The sequence below is a fragment of the Mustela lutreola genome, chromosome 4 (genome assembly GCF_030435805.1).
Source record: "Mustela lutreola isolate mMusLut2 chromosome 4, mMusLut2.pri, whole genome shotgun sequence".
NCBI lineage: Eukaryota > Metazoa > Chordata > Mammalia > Carnivora > Mustelidae > Mustela > Mustela lutreola.
In genome coordinates, this window is record NC_081293.1 from 57,282,237 (window position 1) to 57,303,969 (window position 21,733).

Sequence of the window (21,733 nt, forward strand, 5' to 3'; positions counted from 1 at the left end):
TCTTAACCAAAATTAACTATTTGCTTACAATGTGCATTAAATACAGCCAAAGGCATTTTTCATTACTATTAAAATATTTTATTCATTTAATCTTTAGAACTTAAAAGTTTTTAAGATCAACTTTTTTATGCACCCCCTCCAAAAGTCAAGGAGCTTTAAAGGTAATAAAATAAAAAACAATGTTTAGATTAAAAATTGAGTACATTATAATAACATTTCATTCAGACAAGAATCATGAATGGATTCTAAAGATCAATGAGAAGAAACAGAATATTTACACAGTCCTAGAGTACCTCGCTATAGTAAATTACAAAAGGTAAGAATAAATTGTAACCTGGCAGATACCACCTTAATCAAGTGATCAATGTTAAGATCATAGTAATGGAACAAACTGGTATCATGTGCCTCCAGGTAAGATCCACTGAGAACACAAACTCACTTCTGCAGCATTCTTGTTAAAAATACATAACCTGAATCTAATCATGAGTAAACATTGAATAAACCCAAATTAAGTGACATTCTACAAAAATAACTGACCTGCATTCTTTGAAAACATCAGACTGGCAAGATTAAAGAGAGAACTCAGAGAAAGACAATTATATGATCTCACTCTGATGTGGAATTTAAGAAACAAAATAGAGGATCCTATAGAGGAAGAGAGGAAAAAAAAGGAAATTATGAAATCAGAGAGGGAGACAAACCATAAGAGATTCTTCTTAATCACAGGAAACAAACTGAGGGTTGCTGGAGGGCAGGGGGTAGGCAGATGGAGTAACTGGGTGATGGACATTAAAGAGGACACGCAATGTAATGAGCACTGGGTGTTACATAAGACCGATGAATCACTGTGCTCTACCTCTGAAACTAATACATCATATGTTAATTAATTTAAATTAAAAAATTTTCAGGGCGCCTGGGTGGCTCAGTGGGTTAAAGCCTCTGCCTTTGGTTCAGGTTGTGGTCCCAGGGTCCTGGGATCGAGCCCCACATGGGCTCTCTGCTCAGCGAGGAGCCTGCTTCCTACCCCCCCCACCCGCCTCCCTGCCTATTTGTAATCTGTCAAATAAATAAATAAAATCTTCTTTTTAATTACTTTATTAATTAATTAATTTAAATGTTTCTGAATAAAATATGCTAACCTAAAAAACAAAACAAAACAACAACAAAAAACAGGGTGCCTGGGTGGCTCAATTGGTTAAGCCACTACATTCTGCTCCAGTCATGCGCTTGGAGTCCCAGGATCGAGTCCTGCTGCAGGCTCCCTGGGCTTCTCCCTCTTGACCCTCCCCACCTCGTGTTTTCTCTCTCTCTCTCTCTCAAATAAATAAATACAATCTTTAAAAATACATAAATAAAAATTTTAAAAAATAAATTTATTGCTTCAGTTTTTAAAAAACTTTGATTAAACTACTTGGTTTTTTAAAAAATAGAATCTGTAGATTCTTTTGGATTTTCTATATATTATGTCATATTCCTCAGTTTATTTATTCCATTATACTGCCTCTATCTTTTGTCTCTTAGCTTATTGCAATGTCTTATAACTCAAATATAGTATTGAATACACTTAGTCTTGGGAGACAGGCTTTTAATTTTCCCAGCCTCAGGATAAAATTTAATATATAACCATTACAAAATAATGGCTGCTCTATGGGGCACCTGGGTGGCTCAGTGGGTTAAAGCCTCTGCCTTTAGCTCAGGTCATGATCCCAGGGTCTGGGATCGAGCCCCGCATCGGGCTTTCTGCTCGGCAGGGAGCCTGCTTTATCCTCTCTCTCTCTCTGTCTGCCTCTCTGCCCGCTTGTGATCTCTGTCTGTCAAATAAATAAATAAAATCTTTAAAAAAAAATGGCTGCTCTAAATGTTTTTAAACAAAATATAATCAAATTAAGTACAGTTCCATTCTACTAAAATTTTCTGTATTTTTGAACAGTTTTAAATGTGGGCTGAAATCTATCAGATGCTTCCCCTTCATCTACTGAGATAAGCATTTGAGTTCTCCCCTTTATTTTTTATTTTTTAATGATTTTATTTATTTATTTGACAGAGAGAGAGAGATAGTGAGGGGGGAACGCGGGAAGGGATGTGGGGAGGGAGACGCAGGCTGCTGGCTGAGCAGGGAGTTTGATGCGGGGCTCAATCCCAGAACCTTGGGATCATGCCCTGAGCAAAGACTGAGCCACCCAGGTCCCCCACGTTATCTCCTTTATTCTTTTAATGAGGTAAGATGCAATGACTGCTTTGAATACTAAACCAACCTTGCATTACTACACTAGGACCAACTCTGAATAATAAACCAACCTTGCATTACTACACTAGGACCCAGTTGGTCACAATATATTATCCTCTTCATATACTGCTAAAATTTATCTGAAATACTTTGTTTAGGCTGTATGCATCCATGTTCAGATACAGAAAGAGATTAACTTGTAATTTTCCTTTCTGTAATATTCTTGTTATGATTTGGAGTAAAAACTATGCTGACTTCTTATAAGTATTAGTGTTCCTTTCTCAAGAAAAATGCTTATAAAAATGCTATTTTGCTTTTGACCTATTTAGAAAAATTCACTAATAAAATTATACAAACTCTACTTTTTTGAGGAAAGGATTTTTAGGAGTTTCAATTTCTTTAATAGATATAAAATTCTGAACTTCAACTAGTGTCACCTTGGGGAGTGACATGTATATGACTATGTATACTGTATATACATATGTATATATGCATATGTATGTATATATGTATTTAAGTAATCATAAAGCTATGCAAAATAAAACAATACCTTTAATTTAAAAAAGAGAGAACTGGGGTGCCTGGGTGGCTCAGTGGGTTAAAGCCTCTCGCTTTCAGCTCAGATCATGATTCCAGGGTCCTGGGATGGAGCCCTACATCGGGCTCTCTACTCAGCAGGGAGCCTGCTTTCTCCTTTCTCTCTGTCTGCCTCTGCCTACTTGTGATCGCTGTCAAATAAATAAATAAAATCTTAAAAAAAAAGAGAACTACTGAATGCAATGCAGGATCTGAGATTATCTTTTGATATCACATTATTAAGGACAATGGTGAAATCTGATCAGTAAATTAGTTAATGCTAGTTATTATATCAATGTTAATTTACTGACTTTGACCTTTGTAACATAACTATGTAAGAAGAGGTCCCTGTTTGAAAGAAATGTATATTTTAGTATTTAGGATAAAGAGACATCACATTTGAAAGTTACACTAAAGAATTCGCCGGGATCTATCTATGTGGAGAGAGAGAAAGCAAACAAGATAAAAATGTTAACATTTGGGAAAACTCGCTGAGGGGTATATGGGACTACTCTGTACTACTCATAGCTTTTCTGTAGTTCAAAAATATTTTTTAAATTTTAATGAAGTTCACAAAAAAGTAGGGGGTAGACCGGATGCTTTCTCATTTCAAAGTTGAGCACCTTCCACTGCTGCCCTACAAGTCTGAGTATTCTGAATGAAAAGTCAAGTTGGAAAACATTATTTATATTGTCTTTTTCTTTCTGACCATGGGCAGCCTGTAAATTAATCCTCACAGTCCATTTTTGTTAGAAATTATAGTGAGCTGATGTCAGGCCCCCTATAACTGTTATCATGTGTCCTAATGCATATGGGATCTTAGGCAATGTGGCCCAGGTAACTCAGCTTTCTGATGGTTCAAACTTGTTTTAGTGAAGAGATCAAATATCAGAGGCTTTAAATAAACCCTGGACAGCTGGATTACATTTCTGATGAAATGTTCTAACCTGTGGTGATTTTACACCAGCCATTAAGTAAACTAGATTTCATGGGTGGAGCGATAAAATTAACATTTTGAAATACCTTCTATTTATCTGAGTCAAATAAACTTCAGATTTTTATAAGGTTCATCAAAACCTTTACTTCAAGCCAATAATACATTTGTAAGTCCTTCCCCATAGCCCTATAAATATTCCTACTTCACTTTTTTATTTCCTTATTTTAGTGAACCAATAACTAAGCTATCCCTTTCTCATCCATTCCCTGCTACCACCAGGTGTAGATGCAAAAGAGCAATTTAATCTCTGAATTTACACTAATTTTTTTTCAATCTGCTTACCTCCTTTAATTAGAAATTTAGGATCCAATCCAGGAATCATTGGACAGTCTCCAACAGCTAAATGTGAACTGGACAATCTACCCAAAATCTGAAATTTACTGCCATTTACCCAGACTTCTCGACGGTCAAACTGAAAGATTTTATAAGAATGTAAGTAAAGAGGGGCGCCTGGGTCATTCAGTCCGTTAAGTATCTGCCTTCAGCTCTTGTCATGATTCAGGGTCCTCGGACTGAGCCCAATGCCGGGGTTCCCTACTCAGTGGAGAGCCTGCTTCTCCTCCCTCTGCCACTCTGCTCCTTGTGCTTGCTCGCTCTCTCCCTCTCCCTCTCTCTGTCAAATAATAAACAAATAAATAAAATCTTAAAAAAAAAAAAAAGAAGAATGTCAGAAAAGAAAAGCAGTATTCAAACTCATCAGTCAAGAAAAACACACACAACACACAAAATGGTAGAAAAGCCAGGTAATCAGAGAGACAGAACCCAATGCAAGATGTGATCTAAGACTGGATGCTAAGTCAGGAGGAAAACAGCTGCAAAGGATTTTTAGAGGGTTGGGAGGACAACTGAAAATATTTTTCAATGGATAGGATTTTAGGTTAGACTGAGTCAATATTAAACTTTTTTAGTGTAATAATTGTATCATGGTTACATAGAATAATCTTTTCTCAGAAGACACATGCTTAAGTATTTACAGGTAAAATGTCACATGGTCCAGGAAAAAAAAAGGATATAAAGGAATACAGAAGTTTAATGTATTATTCTTTCAATGTCTCTGTAAATTTAGCTTTTTCAAGTAAAATTTAGAGAAAAATTAATCCAACTAGTTTAAAATTATTAGAGATATATCCTGATTTCCATAGCAATTAATTTCACAGACTACTCAGGCCTGGCCAGATGCTTTCAGAAAACAGTTTCTCTTGTACACCAACATGTCAGCATAGTAATTTCTACAGTTCCGACCCAACTAACTGAAATCAAGCCATGATATGTATTAATTTAATCATCCACTTAACTAACATTTATTGAATTATAAGCCCAGGACACTATGCAGAACACAAAGTGACCGCTGCTCTGAACAAAAAAGCTTTACAATCTAGTTTTAAAAATGAGGGGGTCCCTGGGTGGCTCAGTCGGTTAAGCACGAGCCTTGGGCTCAGGTCATGATCTCGGAGTCCTGGGATAGAGCCCCACTTAGGGCTCCCTGCTCAGTGGGGAGCCTGCTTCTCCTCTACTGGCAGCTGCCCCTGCTTGTGTGCTCTCTCTCTTCTCTCAAATAAATAAATAAAAATCTTAAAAGAAGAAGAAGAAGAAGAATGAGAACTAGGGATACTTGGGTTGCTCAGACAGTTAAGCGTCTGCCTTCAGCCCAGATCAAGATCCCAGGGTCCTAGAATTGAGCCTCCCATGTGCTCCCCGCTCAGTGGGGAGCCTGCTTCTCCCTCTCCCCCCCTGTTCCTACTCTCTTGCTCTCTCTCAAATTATAAATAAAATCTTTTAAAAGAAGTGAGAACTCAAAATCTAAACACATTAATATTCTACAAAGGATTTTATATTAATAATCACAACAAAAACAATAATGATGGTATAAGCTATCATTTATTAAATATACACTATAAATGAGATAAATTAAGTAATTTAAAAATTATCCAAGTATTCAAACAACACTGTAGATTAGTTACTGTTTCCCTTTTACAGATATGGAAAATAGGTCTCAGACATTACTTAAACTTCCTTAGGTAATATAGTAAATAGATGAAACATGGCTTAACCCAGAACTATGTGACATTAAGGGTCATCCACCTTCCTTTGGGTACTGCTGATACATAGGAGATATAAAGTTCAAAATTTTAAAAATGAAAAGTAATTAACAACATCAGATATTTATAGTATCATAATTTAAGTGCTCAGAAATTTTCAGATATATTTTTCCTATTTTTTTAAGTAGGAAGTTTTGTCTAAACTTTAAGCTTATTTCAAAAATTGAAATAAAGTTATCAGATAATTTTTTAAGTGAAATGAGTATGTAAGATATTAAGTGAAAACATTTCTAAGATAAAAAAAATGCCTTCAGATATTTAAGATAATTTTTAAAAAAGATTTTATTTATTTGACAGAGAGAGAGCGACGGCAAGAGAGGAACACAAACGGTGGTGGGGATGGGGGGGAGGATAGGGGGTGGGGAGTAGAAGAATCTAGCAGGCTTCCCACTGAGCAGGGAGCCAGATGCGGGGCCATGATCAGAGCTGAAGGCAGACGCTTAAAGACTGAGCCACCCAGGCGCCCCTTAAGATAATTTTTTTGATAATTTAGTGAGAACTTTTTTTTTTAAAAGATTTATTATTTATTTGACAGAGAGAGATCACAAATAGGCAGAGAGGCAGGCAGAGAGAGAGAGGAGGAAGCAGGCTCCCCGCTGAGCAGAGAACCCGATGCGGGACTCGATCCCAGGACCCTGAGATCACGACCTGAGCCGAAGGCAGCGGCTTAACCCACTGAGCCACCCAGGCGCCCCTAGTGAGAACTTTATTAAGTAATTCTTATCTAGAAGAAAACAAGCTTAAGATACATAACCTAAAAACATCCCTAAAACTTGTATTCTGTTTTGGATGGATGTGTTCATGTCCATCTTACCTTTGTCTTTGTATCTGAGTTCTACAATTCAAACCAACCATTAATTGTGAGACATACATAGAGAGACAGACAGACAGAGAGAATCTTAAGCAGACTCTATGCCCATCACAAAGCTCGATTCAGGCTTTTCTCACAACCTTGACATCATGACCTGAGTCGAATCAAGAGTCAGGCGCCCGACCAACTGGGCAACCCAGGCATCTCTATAAAATATTTAAAAATAAAAGGGGAAAGAGAAATTTAGGACTTTCAAGGTTTGAGGTCTTATTTCTTATATTCCTCATTACAAAAAGCTAAGTGGAATTTTTAAAGGAAAGAAAAGGCTTTCTGGAATATAGGTTTATAGTTTTCAAATAAAGTAATTAAGTGAATGTACTGCTAAGAAAATACACATTTTCTGAAAGGTTCACTTAATATTTTTAGTAACACATATGAGACCTTTAGATATAATAATACACTAATTGAGAAATTATTACATACCAAGCTGTCCTAACCACTTTACATGTATTAAATAATTAATTTAACTCTATAGTAATCCTGTCTTACGTGTTATATATTAACATATATTAACTTATATGTTTATGTGTGTACTATATTTAAAATTAAGCACATAGGGGCGCCTGGGTGGCTCAGTGGATTAAGCCACTGCCTTCGGCTCAGGTCATGATCTCAGTGTCCTGGGATCGAGCCCCGCATCGGGCTCTTTGCTCAGCGGGAGCCTGCTTCTCTCTCTCTCTGCCTGACTCTCTGCCTACTTGTGATTTCTCTCTCTCTGTCAAATAAATAATAAATAAAATCTTTAAAAAAAAAAAACATCTATTAAAAAAAAAATTAAGCACATATTCCATATAATACTTAAATAATTTAGTTCTTTAAAATAAGTAAGTTCCTATAATAAGTTTACTGTTTAACATCTGGTTCCTTAGAACCATGAAAAGAACATGTACTTTAATCAAACTCATATGACATCAGTAAATTTTAAACATACATGATAAAACTATAGCATCTCCTCTCTTAAAACCTGTCACATGCAGAAAGTCCTGCTATTAGTTCAAAAAGGACTCAAAGAGGTAGTATTTAAAACAACAGATTCTATAATCTTCATTTTCTTGCATCAGCTCTGTGGTAGGTAAATTTTATGATCAGATCTTTAAAAATGTTAGTTTTATAACATTTTGGACACTGAAAGACATTCAATTATTACATTAATTGAATTACCTGAAAATGAATTAAAATACTAGTTACGGTTTCAACAACAAATTATTAACATTTATTTTGAGCATTTTTTCGGACTCTTAAAAATACATTCTAAAAACACACACACACACACACACACACACAAAATTCTAGTCCAGCACTATGAAAACACAAACAAGTTTCAAATGAGTTTAAGTATTCAAGACACAAGGTATATATTCTTTTCTTAGCTATGAAGAATTCAACAGATTTTTTTTTTTTTTTTTTTTTTTTTGGGTAGCTTGAATGAAATTTTCCTCACGCCCATTCACCCCAGTTGGCTTTTATTCACTGATTCTCTGGGATCATTCCTAGAAATTACAGAATGAACATGGGTCTTGAGTCACTGGAAATGTACGTGCTCCAATAATAAATGAATGATTTGACTGTGTATGAGCTGGCTTAGTGAGAATCTAGCCCTGAAATCTGTCTGATCATCTCTGGGCAAAGTGCTGTATTACAGTTTCTGGGTATGCAAACCAGAAACCCCATGCGTGCCTTTGATCATGTGACTAAACACTGATGCATGAGCACACATCTTTGACAATTTTTGCCAGTTTATGACATAACGAGGAAAATAAGGACCATGTGTTGAATCATAAAACTAAATAACTAAATTTATATAACTGTCCTATATTCTGAGATTATCTTCTTTGAATGTATATGCCTTTTGTTCTGGGGTTTTTTGTTTGTTTGTTTGTTTGTTTTTTAAAGCTGGTCTTGCTTTCTGGATACTCTCACCACCCACTCTGAATTTTTCCCTATGAGCCCATTATACTCAGAAGTCTCGGATTCACTGCATTTGACTGTAAAGGACTATAAAAATGGCATGCTTTTTGGCCTGAACAATGGTCAAGCTCAGTATTTGAACAGGCCCTTAAATTTGCAACATGTTACTATGTCATAGAATGTTACATTATAACTACAGTTAAGAAAAGTTTATCATTTACCAATGATTTTTTTACTAACTGAAACAATGTTGTAGATAAGTGTGCAGAGAAAAATGTTTAGTAACTGTTCAAACTTCCACTTCTCCTAGCTTAATGGGTTTTAAAAATAAACAAGATAACTCAATTGTATCTAATTTGGTACTTTTAAATCAGCGCCAGAATGCATAAGAATTTAAAAATGAAGGGAACAGCTCACAAATATATGAGGTAAACTTCCCCAGCTTGGTAATTTTTTTGTTTCCTTCAAAGCATATGCCACAATTTGTAATTTATTCATTTTTTTTTTTTATTTTTTTTAAAGATTTTATTTATTTATTCGACAGAGAGAGATCACAAGTAGGCAGAGAGGCAGGCAGAGAGAGAGGAGGAAGCAGGCTCCCCGCTGAGCAGAGAGCGCGATGTGGGACTCGATCCCAGGACCCTGAGATCATGACCTGAGTCGAAGGCAGCGGCTTAACCCACTGAGCCACCCAGGCGCCCTGTAATTTATTCATTTGTCTTTAATTTTTGCCTGCTTTTCCTAAGCAAAGTTAATCTCCATGAGGGCAGAAATCATTTTGGTCTTACACACCATTGTAGCCACAGCATTTAGTATATGGCTAAAAAAAAGGAGAAATTATTCAATGTTGTTCAGGAAACTGAGCTTACTGAGCATTTACTATGTGCCAGGCAATGATGGTACTAAATATTTTGAATGTCACTATGTCATGCAAATCAAGACCATATATGAATATGATTTATTTATGATTTGATTCTCCTTTTAAAACAGTTTTCAAAAAATATTTAAGTAGGGATGGCTCAGTTGCTGAAGCAACTGCCTTCAGCTTTTCATAATCCCAGGGTTCTAGGATCAAACTCCTCAGCAGGGAGCCCGCTTTTCCCTCTGCCTGCCACTCCCCCTGCTTGTGCTATCTTTCTTCCTCTGAAAAATAAATAAATAAAATATTTTAAAAATCTATTTAGGTATGTCAATGTCCCCCATCAGCTCCCAGCAGTACTTGTTCTCTCCTTTATCAGCATCATCAAGGAAGGAAGGAAACAGTGAAGAGCTGGGCTGCCAGTGTAGAAGCTAGCAGGAAGATCACTTAGCTTTCATTTTTTCTTTTCTAAATCATCTGTAGACTGTTTCCTGGTTTAATATCTACTGCCATTTCTTTATATTTGTTCACTCGGTCCTTCCAATTGCGACTCTGATTATATTTTATAACCTAATAGCTAGAAAATATTCCCTTACTGCCCTCTAAAGAGTGTCTCTAATTATAGAAGGTATAAATATGGTTCCCGCTCACAGATGCCCACACTTTTTATTTTGAAATGATTTTAGGGGCGCCTGGATGGCTCAGATGGTTAAGCGTCTGCTTTCGGCATGGTGTTGATCCCAGGGTCCGGGGATCGACTCCCTCATTGGGCTCCCTACTGGGCGGGGAGCGTGCTTCTCCCTTTTCCTCTACTAATTCCCCTGCTTATGCTCTCTTGCTCTCTCTGTTAAATAAAATAATAAAATCTTTTAAAAAAATTCTTTTATTTTATTCATTTGACAGAGAGAGACACAGCAAGAGAGGGAACACAAGCAGAGGGAGTGGGAGAGGGAGAAGCAGGCTTTCCGCTTAGCCAGGTGCCCGATTTGGGGCTCAATCCCAGGACCCTGGGATCATGACCTGAGCCGAAGGAAGACGCCCAATGACTGAGCCACCGGGTGCCCCAATAAATAAAATCTTTTTTAAAAAATGATTTTAGATTTACAGATAAGTTGCAAACACAGAATAGAGTTTCTTACATACACTTCACCCAGGCTTGTGTAATGTTACCCTATTGTTATAATGGTTCTGGTACCATTTTTGAACCCATCATCCTAACCTGTCCCTGCAGTTGCTAGTGATGCTGAATATGTTCTGTCAGCCCCTCTTGGTCCACACTCAACTGACTGGCAGACTGGTTCCTTTTGGCTTCTGATCAGATCCACGAATGAAAGCCGCAGAAAACTGGAGGGCAGGGTATTTATTTGCATCCTTCAACCCCCAAAACTTTCTCTCTGCAGAAACATCCTAGTATGAAAGGCTGCAATAAAAACCCCTCCTCCATCTCTTCAGTTCCAACTACTGTTTCTATCTGGGTTTCTGCTTCCACTTCTTGGCCCCTTCAGGTCTAAGAACGGAGAGAAAGCTCTGCAGTCACTAGTCTTGGGATGCTTTGCCATCCCTCATTTCGCCCTTATCCCTGCCCACGTCTTTTAAACAATTCCTTTATTAAATTCCCCTCGATACCCCCAAATGACCACGCAATCTCATTTTTTTCCAGGGACAATGACTGATAACCTAACGAAAGTATATTACCTTAAAATCGACATTCTCTTAAGGGGATATATCCTCGTACCCTGACACACCAAGTAGAGATTATATTTACATAAATATTTCTGCCAAGTGGAGTTCCAAAATCATGCCACTCACAAGTCCGATTTTATGAATCAAAACCTGAAATTATTTCCACTTTTACCTTACTCAAGAGTCAAAGAGACAATTACAGCCCAGCCAATAAGCTGCCACGTATATATAAAATAACTCTAGTTGATAATAAATAGGGCTTGAGCAGGAACATGGTCCTCCAGACCAGTGGGAACAGGAATTTGTGCTTCGCTTACCTCCTACCCCCATCATTTGATAACCATTCTGGCAGTTTGAGCACTTTGAACAGAAAACTGTCATTTCAGCTACAGGAGAATTCTCTCTCTAGTCAGGGATTTGAAGTCACTATCCACACTTTTACATTTTGAACTATAATAAAATGAATACAGGTTATTGATATAGATAATAGAGTGCTTGAAAGTGAGAGGTATGAGACATACCAGACAATTTTAGCCCCACAACTGGATTCAATATTTAGTTAGCAGGTTCAGAGTAGCAGGTTCAGAGTATTGGCTTCTGCACCCAATTTCCTTGATCAGACTCTTCACCTGTCCAACTACTCCTTCACAGAAAATGCAGATAAAATCTTTGCTTAGGATACCTGCAGCATCCACCCCAACAAAGAGCAAGGGACCCAGATCTGAAGATCTAAGAGGCCAGAGTCAAAGGAAGTGGACTAGATCTCTGGCACAAAGCCTAAGGCAAAGAGAGAATTATGAAAGGAGACCAAGTTGTAACCTGTAGCCTCCCATTGCTGCTCCCCCAGGTAGCACCCAGCAGAAGGCTAAGTCCTCACCCATGAAACCTTAAGCTGAAAGTTGTACTCTTCCCCTGCCCTCCCTCCCAAAATATGAATTTAGTTTTCATAACATCTCCTTCAGGGTTGTACAATATTCTAATATTTTACACATATCAAACTAAAATCTGAAAGTATTTTAGCATTTCTACTGTGGAAGAAAGAGACAAAGCTTTCTCTGGTGAATGAAATATATTATAACCAATAGAAAATTAAAGAAAACACTTTAAAATGCCAACATCAGAGGAAAAAATTATTATTTTTTTCCTTTTAGGGCATTTCCCTACTCCTGTATAACAACTGACAACTATAGAGGAAAGTGAGCAACAGTTCAGTTCCATTGCTGTGGCACATGAAATTCAGCCACTCACAGGCACTTTATTTTAAAATAAGTCAGAGTCCACTGCCAAAATTCAAAAAAGCAACACACGGTATATTTACTTCTGAAATTTATTTCAGGTGAAAGGACACCCACAGACTAACAAAATAAACATAGAATTAAGTAGTATTCCCCAAAACCCAATTTCACTTCCTAGCAAAGGCAGATGATGATTTAGCTACCAAGCTTCTTCTAGATCAGTCTGTCCATGCAATTGAACTCTTTCTCTCTGCCCCCATCCTAACCCCTGCAAATTTGAGAGCCATTTTAACAGCAGCACTAACATGATTTCTCACTTGAAAATCTGAAGACAAAACACCTGAGATGGATACACCCAACACAGAAAGTGTAAGAAGAGATTAAGAAATACAAGCAGGGCTTTTAATGATACAGTTCGACAGCTGGAGGAGGGGAAGGAAGTAAAAGGGGCGAGCGGATCAATATCCAGAAGAAAAACAGGAGGGGTTAATTTACCTTGAAAATAACCAGTATTCTATTTGTCCAGGCCCAATGAGAATTTGTGCCAAGCAATTTCATTCATTTCACAGTGCCTAGAACACTGATGGCTGTGTGGTAAATATGAAACAAATACTTGTTGGTTGATGAAAATGTACATGGCAACGGCCGCGTACACACAGGAAACAGAAACTCAAGGTGGTCAGACAAATTTGAAAGCAATGCAAGGTTTGGTTCTCCATGTCAATAACATTTTCAAGGTACACAACAGGGGAAGCAAATGACATAAAAATTTGCCACATCCATAGTTCAACATGTTGTTCCTCTTTGAGTGCTAAAACTTTATTTGCAAAAGAAAAGCTAAGATTAGGTGAAAATGTTGTTAATTACATATACATGATATAATTTTAACGATCAGTTTTATTGCTTAAGGTTTTTTGGTTTTGTTTTGTTTTTTTAATTAAAAAGGTTACTTGCTCAGGTTGCTTACATTTATAACAGCAATATGCCACTTGAAACCTTTAACACATAAGCACCCATTTGCTAAACTAAAGCTAGCCTTGAACTTTGAGTAGTGCCATATGCTTTTAAATTAACCCTTCTAAATACTGTACAAAGCTCATATCACAGACTGTTAGCTTACAACCAAATTAGGTTACTGCTAAATACTCATTAGGCAAACTACTGAAAATAAAGAAAACATGCATATTTCTACAGCTCTATGAATGCCAAAATTAAAAATGATACAATGAGAATCTGGGATCAGGCAATGATAATTTGGCTGATCTCGATGGCTTACATATTTTAAGTTGAACTAAAACCTCTAAGGACCTTTCTCTTTGGAAAGCAAAACCACACATTTTAAAATAGTATCTAATGGAAGGTCTATTAAAATCACAATGGATCATAGCTGTCAACTTCAAATAGTGTCTCCTTAAGAGCTTAAGTTTACACACTGGTGCAACACCACAAAGGCAGATGCTACAAAAGGATCTACAAAGAAAAACAAATTTTATTCACAACACTTTGCATATAAACTTTTCCTTTTGCAGACTTGTGTGGAGTTGAAAATAAAGGATGCTAATATGTACACCATACAGCACATCAAAAAAAGAGAGAGAGGGAGAGAGACAGAAACACTTCAGTTGAGTGAAAATTCATTTATCTACTGAAAATCGGGGAGAATTCACATCCACTGTACTCCAAATTTACTCCTAAGTGACAGAAAAATACTATATGAAATGGCAAAAAATTAAATATGATTTAATCAATAACTGATTACCTTTAAAACTTTGGGCTTCTTTTCCCTCTGGGGCCTCTTGTTTTCTTTTATAACCTAAAAAAAATCAAATTGCAAAATGAGCCTCTGTTTAAGAAAAAAAAATTAGCTCCCACCCCCCCAAAATTTTTGGCTATTTCTCTATAAAACTACTTAGACCATTTAAAATCATCAACATGTTTGCTAGACAGAACCTAAAGAGCTTATGTAAAATGTATACTTTAAAAGTCACTGAAAAAAAGCCTTGCATAAAGATGAAGTAGGGAAATACCCTTTTTTCCCCTTAAAGTCTGTCTTAATTAGCCTCTGCATTCTTCACAGCGAAGCCCACGAGGTAGCCATCTTGCTTGCTTCTGCAGAGGAAGCCTCTACAGTGGAACAGTTCTGCAAACTGCTTTTTGGTATTATTATCATGGTGTTTAAAGGCAGCCCTGGCCTGCCAGCACTGTAGACGTGCTGGGCATGCCTTTTGCAAAAACAGCCCCACAAAGAGTGCAGCCAATGGCAATGCAGAGCTTAGCAACTCCAAAGTGATCTTCTCTGCTAGCCTTCCTAGACAAAGGATCTCCTGTGCGGCTCCGCTCTCACCCCAGGACACAGGCAGCCACAAGCTGCGACATGGAGTGCGCTGCAGAGGATCTGGTCGCGCCGAAATCACAGGAGGCTTCAGCAAAAACAATGCACACAAATCCCCCAGGTCTCCACCATCGGATCGATGGCGGAGGCTCCCTGATTAGTAACCTCTTGGCTGCTCCGAGGGCAGGTCTGCGCGGGGGGAGGGGTGCGCGGTTCTGCCTCCAACGTACAGGAGATATAACTGAGCTGAGGGGGGCATTTGGGCTTGCTGAAACTCTGGAAGGTATTGTGCATTTTTACTTTATAAGGCAAGGCTAAATATTGGCGATATTTAAGGCAGGGAGGTTATGTGAGGACAGTGTAGGCTCAGCTGTTGGGCTGCGTGTCTCATTCCCCGGGAACCACACCTCTTTGCAGCAGGCGCTTTGCCCAGAAACACAGCAATTTGATTTCTGTCAATAAATGTCCAATGACAAAGGCGGATTAAAAAATACTAATGAAGCCACTTGAAAGGAAAAGGACAGGATGAGGACAAGGAGAGGGGGAGGAGTTTTCAAAATACACTTGCCACTCCCAGTGGCCGGAGAGAAAAGATTTCTCTCTCGCTCCAGACATCTCTGGTGACCTTCATTTCCTAAAGATACCCCTCCGGTCCAGAAGATGGGCTCATACCTTTGGGACAAAAGGCGCACCGATGGCTCCTCAGTCTCCGGAGATCATCAACTGTCACTGAGCATCTCTCCCTGGAGCTGCCAAGCAGGTCCCTGCTTCTCTCCCACACCCCCCAGAGCCTGTCTGCTCAGCCGGCTGATGGTCAGACAGGACCACCGGGGCCACTGGGGCCACCCACTTCCCGGAGACTGGGAGCTGAGCCAGAGGTGGCACCTGGACTGTCACCACGCCCAGTGGGTGGTAGGCACTGAGATAGCAGGGCACTGAAGTTGGAACTTGCCGGTCCCCAGAGAATGCCAGAGCCAGCAGAGTTTAGCTCCCTCCCCTCAGCCCCCTGGCCAGGCAACCTTGGCAGGAGAGAAAGAAGAACCAGGACAGCTGCTGTGAGCTGGCAGGTCTCAAGGTCACTGCCAAAATGTAGTATAGAGGCCGGTCACAGTCCCATCACGGCCACCTTGACAGCTGCACAGATCTTGGGAAGACAGCCTCAGCTCCATCCTCACAGGGCCAAAGTTTCAACAACACATTTAGGGGATTGGCAGGAGGGCCGCCCTGGCTGCCCAGCCAAAGATGGGTTTTCCACTTGCAGTTGGATTCAGAACAGATTCCCACAACCAGAAATCAGGAACAGAGTGAGGGCCGGAAGGCCTGTGTTTCATCACTCGGGATTCCTAGCCTTTCGGTTTGCCACAAAAGCACACTTTCCTTGTTAGCATGGTTAAGTCCAACATGCACTGTTTTCCCACATTAAACTACATCTCCCTCACCTACCCACCCTCAAAATTTTCAACAAATATAAAAAGCAAGCTTCCTTGTAGCAAAACCAGTGGATTCTGACCTAAACACGTCCATCAGGCCAACATCGAGGATACTGAGCCCACACTAAGAAATTCTCTGTGGCGAATGAAGCAAAGCCATGAAAAAGGTAGAAAAACAGGACTTAATACAGCAAGACTTAGAAATGGCCCTACGCTTCTTTTTCTTTGAGGTCCGTGTGTGCGCATATGTGTGCACATGTGTGTGTCCGTGGGTTCACATGCGATAAAATATATGTAACATAAAATCTGCCACTTTAACCATTTTTAAGTGTACAGTTTAATAGCATTAAGTACATTCACAATGTTTTTCTTTTTTCCAGATTTTTATTTATTTACTTGACAGAGAGAGACACAATGAGAGAGGGAATACAAGCTAGGGGAGACAGAGGGAGAAGCAGGCTTCCCACTGAGCAGGGAGCCTGAAGGAGGTTCGATCCTGGGACCCTGGGATCATGACCGGAGCTGAAGGCACTTAGCGACTGAGCCACCCAGGCGCCCCCACTCACAATATGTGAAAACTATTCCCACTCACCAATTCCAGCATCTTTTCATTATCCCAAACAGACACTCTAACCATTCAACCGTAACTCATCCGCCTTCTCTTAGTCCTACTTTTTATTTTGCTTTTTGTCGCTATAAATTCACCTATTCTAGCATCTAAGTGGTATCACATGATATCTGTCCTTCCGTGTCTGGCTTATTTCACTTTGCATAATGTTTTCAAGCTTCATCCATGTTGTAGGATGTATTACAATTTCATCCTATTGAAGGCTCAGTAATATTTCACTATGTGTATATACACCAAACCTGTTTATCTCTTCCTCTGTTGATGTACATTTGGGTTGTTTCCACCTTCTGTCTATTGTGAGCAATACTGCCGTGAACATGGGTAGAAGTATCTACTGGAGTCCCTGCTTTCAATTCTTTTGAATATATACTTAGGAAAAAAATTGCTGGATCATATGATAATTGTTTAAATATTTAAGGAAGACAGAAAAGCAGTCACCCACTAGGGAGGGGGGTTTGCTGCTGGATCCTGGGCCAGGAGCTGCTCTGAACGGGCCAGCATCAGTGGCCAGGGCTTCCTGGAGCCACTGGTTCAGAGATGCTTGTTACACAGCCTTGGTGCTAACCACCAAACTTTCTGGAGTGGCCATGCCATTCTACATTCCTGTCAGCAGTGCACACAAGGGTAGTCTACATTTCTTAAAGTTCCTTGCATGTCAATTACAAATTACACCTCTCCCCCTTGAATACCCGGAATATAACTTTCAAAAAGCATCAAGGTTTTCCATTGAGCTCGATTGCTCAATATTTAGTACAGTGATCCATGATATATAATGCATATAATTCTAAAATTAAAAACAATCTATTACAGGTGAGATCCATGTGTGTCTCAATAAAATAAAATAAAATCGGGCTGTGAGTGTTAGGTGTACTGAATATCCACATCAGTGAGAAGTCCACTTTTTAAAGCTCCACTGACAAGCATTTTTACTGCATGGGACACTTGTGAAGCCATACAACACTGCCCTTGGCAAACTAAGCAAACATTGGAGGTCTGTGTGCAGTGTTCTGTAAAATGAATTCATAAATAAAGCCACAGCTCATCTCAGCTAAATATGAGGGTTAATTAAAGTGACCAGAGCTAAGATTAACTCAAAATATCCAACTGATACTATGCTATGAAGGTCTGTACTTGTTTAAACACAGAATACATTGGTAACCTATATTGGTTGTGACCATCTGCTCTAAATCCTATACTTAGTGATTTGACGGTCTCTCAGCTTAGGGCTTAGGTGATGATGAGCTTTGATGGAGAAAATAATCAGACATTATTAGCAGAGAAACTGGGAGGCAGGAGAGGCATTCCCATTCTCTTATTATTTAGGGCAAAGTACATACAACTAGATTCTATTGAAAGAATGGCAGGTCAGAAACTAAGAAACCCTGTGTTATAGTCCTACTTCTTCAGAACTTGTTTTTGTCTCTTAAATCTATTTGTTTTTCTCACAAAGAATCATGATTATTAAGTTGCATGAGATGTATTTAATTTTGTGATAACTCAAGTATTAGGTTCTTTCGAATATTATAAAACAAGATCTCTTTTCTCTTAAAAATCACAATTATAGGGATGCCTGGGTGGCTCAGTTGGTTAAGCAGCTGCCTTCGGCTCAGGTCATGATCCCAGCGTCCTGGGATCGAGTCCTACATCGGGCTCCTTGCTCAGCAGGGAGCCTGCTTCTCCCTCTGCCTCTGCCTGCCATTCTGTCTGCCTGTGCTCCGCTCTCTCTCCCTCTCTCTCTGATAAATAAATAAAAATCTTAAAAAAAAAAATCACAATTATAGAACTAAAAAAGAACATCAGAGAAAACTGAGTCTAACTACATTATTTCATTGAAAAACTAAGGCTTAACGAGATAAAATTCCTTAATTCACATTACACAGCAAGTAAGAACTTAACTTGAGCTGAGGTATAACCAACCGTCTACACTGCTTTCTCTAACTCCTAATAACCTTTAAGACTGAAACATCTTCAAAACCACATGCTAAAGTTTTTTGTTGTTGCTGCTGTTTCTTTTTTTCTTTTCTTTCTTTTCTTCGTGAAGAGAGAGAGAGAGACAAAGAGTGCCTGTGCACTTAAGCCGGGGAGAGGGCAGGATGGGGGGAGGTAGAGGAAGAAGCAGACTTCCTGCTGAGCAAGAAGCTGAAGCTGGGCTCCATCCCAAGACCCTGATCAGTACCTGAGCTGAAGGCAGATGCTTAACCTATTGAGCCACCCAGGCGGTCCCACATACTTAGGATACAGGAGTAGCAGCTCAGATTTCTAGAAGACTGGTATTTAAATGAACCTTACATTAGGTATGCTTTTAAAAAATTAATTTTGTCCCCTCAGAGATAAGTTATGAGTAATTCAAAAGTCCACTTCTCTTTCTAAGCATAAACCATTCTGCATCCATAAGAAACTACACATACAAACACTGTCCAGGAGGAGTTTTCTCCTAAGGTAATCTCAAGTGATCTTGGTTCCTCAAACTTGACACCTCTCCAGCAAAAAATCCTTCCAGTATTAGCCACACTCTCCTCTTCCATGAAATGCTTCTCTATTTCTCTTCTCCCATATTGGGGGGTGGGGGTGGGGGTTGGTCATAGCTTTTGCTATGACACCTGGGTAAAGATATTTCAAGAATCATATTTTATAAATTTCCAATCATTAAGAGTAACAAAAGGACGGCTCATTCTATTTACAATTCTAATGGAGATCTCCAGCTTAGTTTGGTTTTATTTCCTGTGAGACATGGAAACTTCAGATTAACAGGAGATCTTCCTGGGTGACTGGGCAAACAATAATAGTCTGGGTATAAGGGGCTGATCTCCTCACAACAGCCTTTCCTTGGCTTCCCTCCCCCACTTCCTTCCCTGAGGCTTATCTGCAATAGCCCTTTTTCCTTCCAAGGGGCCAGGTCTACCTAGTGACTACCCCATACCCTCCAGCAATCATGCTTATTGCTGGTAAAAATAACTGCTTTTCAATAACAAGAATTAAGGAACAAGTGGGCGATGGTCTTCAGTAGTTGCCAAATGAACACTGTTGACAATGAGGTAAACCAGAGATAATGCCAGAGACTAATGGAGCTGAAATAACCACCTCTCCTCCATTTCTCAGCCATTCTCAGTACTACCTTGAAATGGACAAGCCTACTCCATTACAGTCTAGATCCATAATGTGGACAGATAAATCTAATAAGAGTATCTATGGGTTTTTGTCAAAAACAAAGAAATCACAAAGGATGATACTATTTAGAAAAATGTCCCCTTTTATGAATGATATATTGAAGTTTGCTTCTTATTATTTGCTAGTCTGTCCTGTGTATTTTGGAATTGGTAATACCCTTTTTTTTTTTTAAAGGAAGTTCTTCTATATCTTCGGGCTCCTGTCATTCCTGCTAGAGAGCGGACACTCGATAGCACCGTATGCTCCGTTTTTAGATAATCCCATTGTCTCACCAAGTCTAACGGCAAAATCATAAAAATTTATTGTTTCACTGAGAAACTCAAATCATTTTACACCCACACAACTTCCTTTTGAGAAAGTTAGATCTAGTTATCCCCAAACTTTAACTAAATCAAAATTGTTGAACCTTAAAAGACCCCACACCCAAAAACATTATCTTCAAAACGTGTTAGTTCATTTTTTTACAATGAACTTCCCCCATTTAAACCTTTAACAATTTAATAGTAAAAAATAGTAATTAAAAACCCAAACAATGGACTTAATAAATGTTGGTGAACTTCCAATATGCAGAATGGTGCTGAGCCATGAGGCGCCTGGGGGGCTCAGTCCGTATGTGTCTGCCTTCGGCTCAGGTCATGATCTCAGGGTCCTGGGATAGAGCCCCACATTGGGCTCTCTGCTCAGCAGGGTCTGCTTCCCCTCCCCCCTCTGCTGCTCTCTCCAGCTCTCTCTCAAATGAATAAATAAAATCTTTAAAAAAAAAAATGGTGCTGAGCCTACATCAACTCAGAAGAGACACAAACTGACAGTCATGATACAGTACAGCATCTGGGATGTGCCCAGAAAGCTATGAAAGGCAGAGAAGACTTCCCCTGGCAAGTGACTTTTCTACCAAAACCTAAAGAGGTAAGCAGGAGTTGGTGAAATTTAGAGGAGTGAAGAAAGGGAGGTGTCCCTGATGAAGGTAATGGCATGTGCAAGGACACTAGTAGCACTGAGGCTACAGAAAAGTCACACTAGAGGATGGCTGTGAAGAGGCAAAGGGGACAAGGCATATAAAAAGGCTGGTCACTGTGCTTGCACAAGAAGAGATATAATTAGCTTTCAATTCTCCATCATTGCAATGCGAAATGTGGCTTTTTTTTTGTTCCATCCTTCAATTTCAATTAGTCCTTTCAAAAGCCAACAAGGATGCTCCTGTTAAATCATCACAAATACCAGCTACTTTTTCAAGGGAAGAACTAAGGAGAGGTGACTGGTTTGGCTTCGATCTTGAAAACCCTGGTTTTTAAGGTAAGAAGCACCCCTGTATAAGTAAGTCTCCTAATCAGAGAAAAGCATGTTTTGGAAATGAATGTATGTAAAATTTCTGTTAGGATTAGTTATTTGAGAAGGTCAACTCCTTAAGAAAAAAAAAATTTTTTTTTATTTATCTATTTGAAAGAATGAGGGAGAGCGAGGGAGAGAGCATGTTATGAGCAGGGAGAGGGGCAGAGGCAGAAGCAGGCTCCCCACTGAGCAGGGATTCCCAGGACCCTGAGATCATGACCTGGGCCGGAGGCAACCCACTGAGCTAGTCAGGTGCCCCAGGAAGGGTTAATGCCTTTAGTTTTTGAGGCTATATGTCAGAATTTCACACAATCTATAGAGAAGCAAACTTGTCTGCCAGGAAGTAAGTTATTCTTTCAGCTGAGTAACTGTATTGGACAAATGCTTTTGA

At 39.1% G+C, this 21,733-nt stretch overlaps 1 protein-coding gene across 3 annotated transcripts in view; it reads right to left on the reverse strand.

Moving 5' to 3' along the window:
* The window catches only part of TET1 (tet methylcytosine dioxygenase 1), a 128,181-nt gene that overhangs the window by 82,784 nt on the left and 23,664 nt on the right, over window positions 1-21,733 (reverse strand). For 2 of the 3 annotated variants that reach the window (XM_059170085.1, XM_059170084.1), the window contains exon 2: window positions 14,215-14,268. In XM_059170085.1, the coding sequence (XP_059026068.1) occupies window positions 14,215-14,268 (54 nt within the window). Of the gene's footprint in view, window positions 1-14,214; window positions 14,269-14,482; window positions 14,768-21,733 lie in introns of those variants that run through there. The other variant, XM_059170086.1, reaches the window with a different exon arrangement.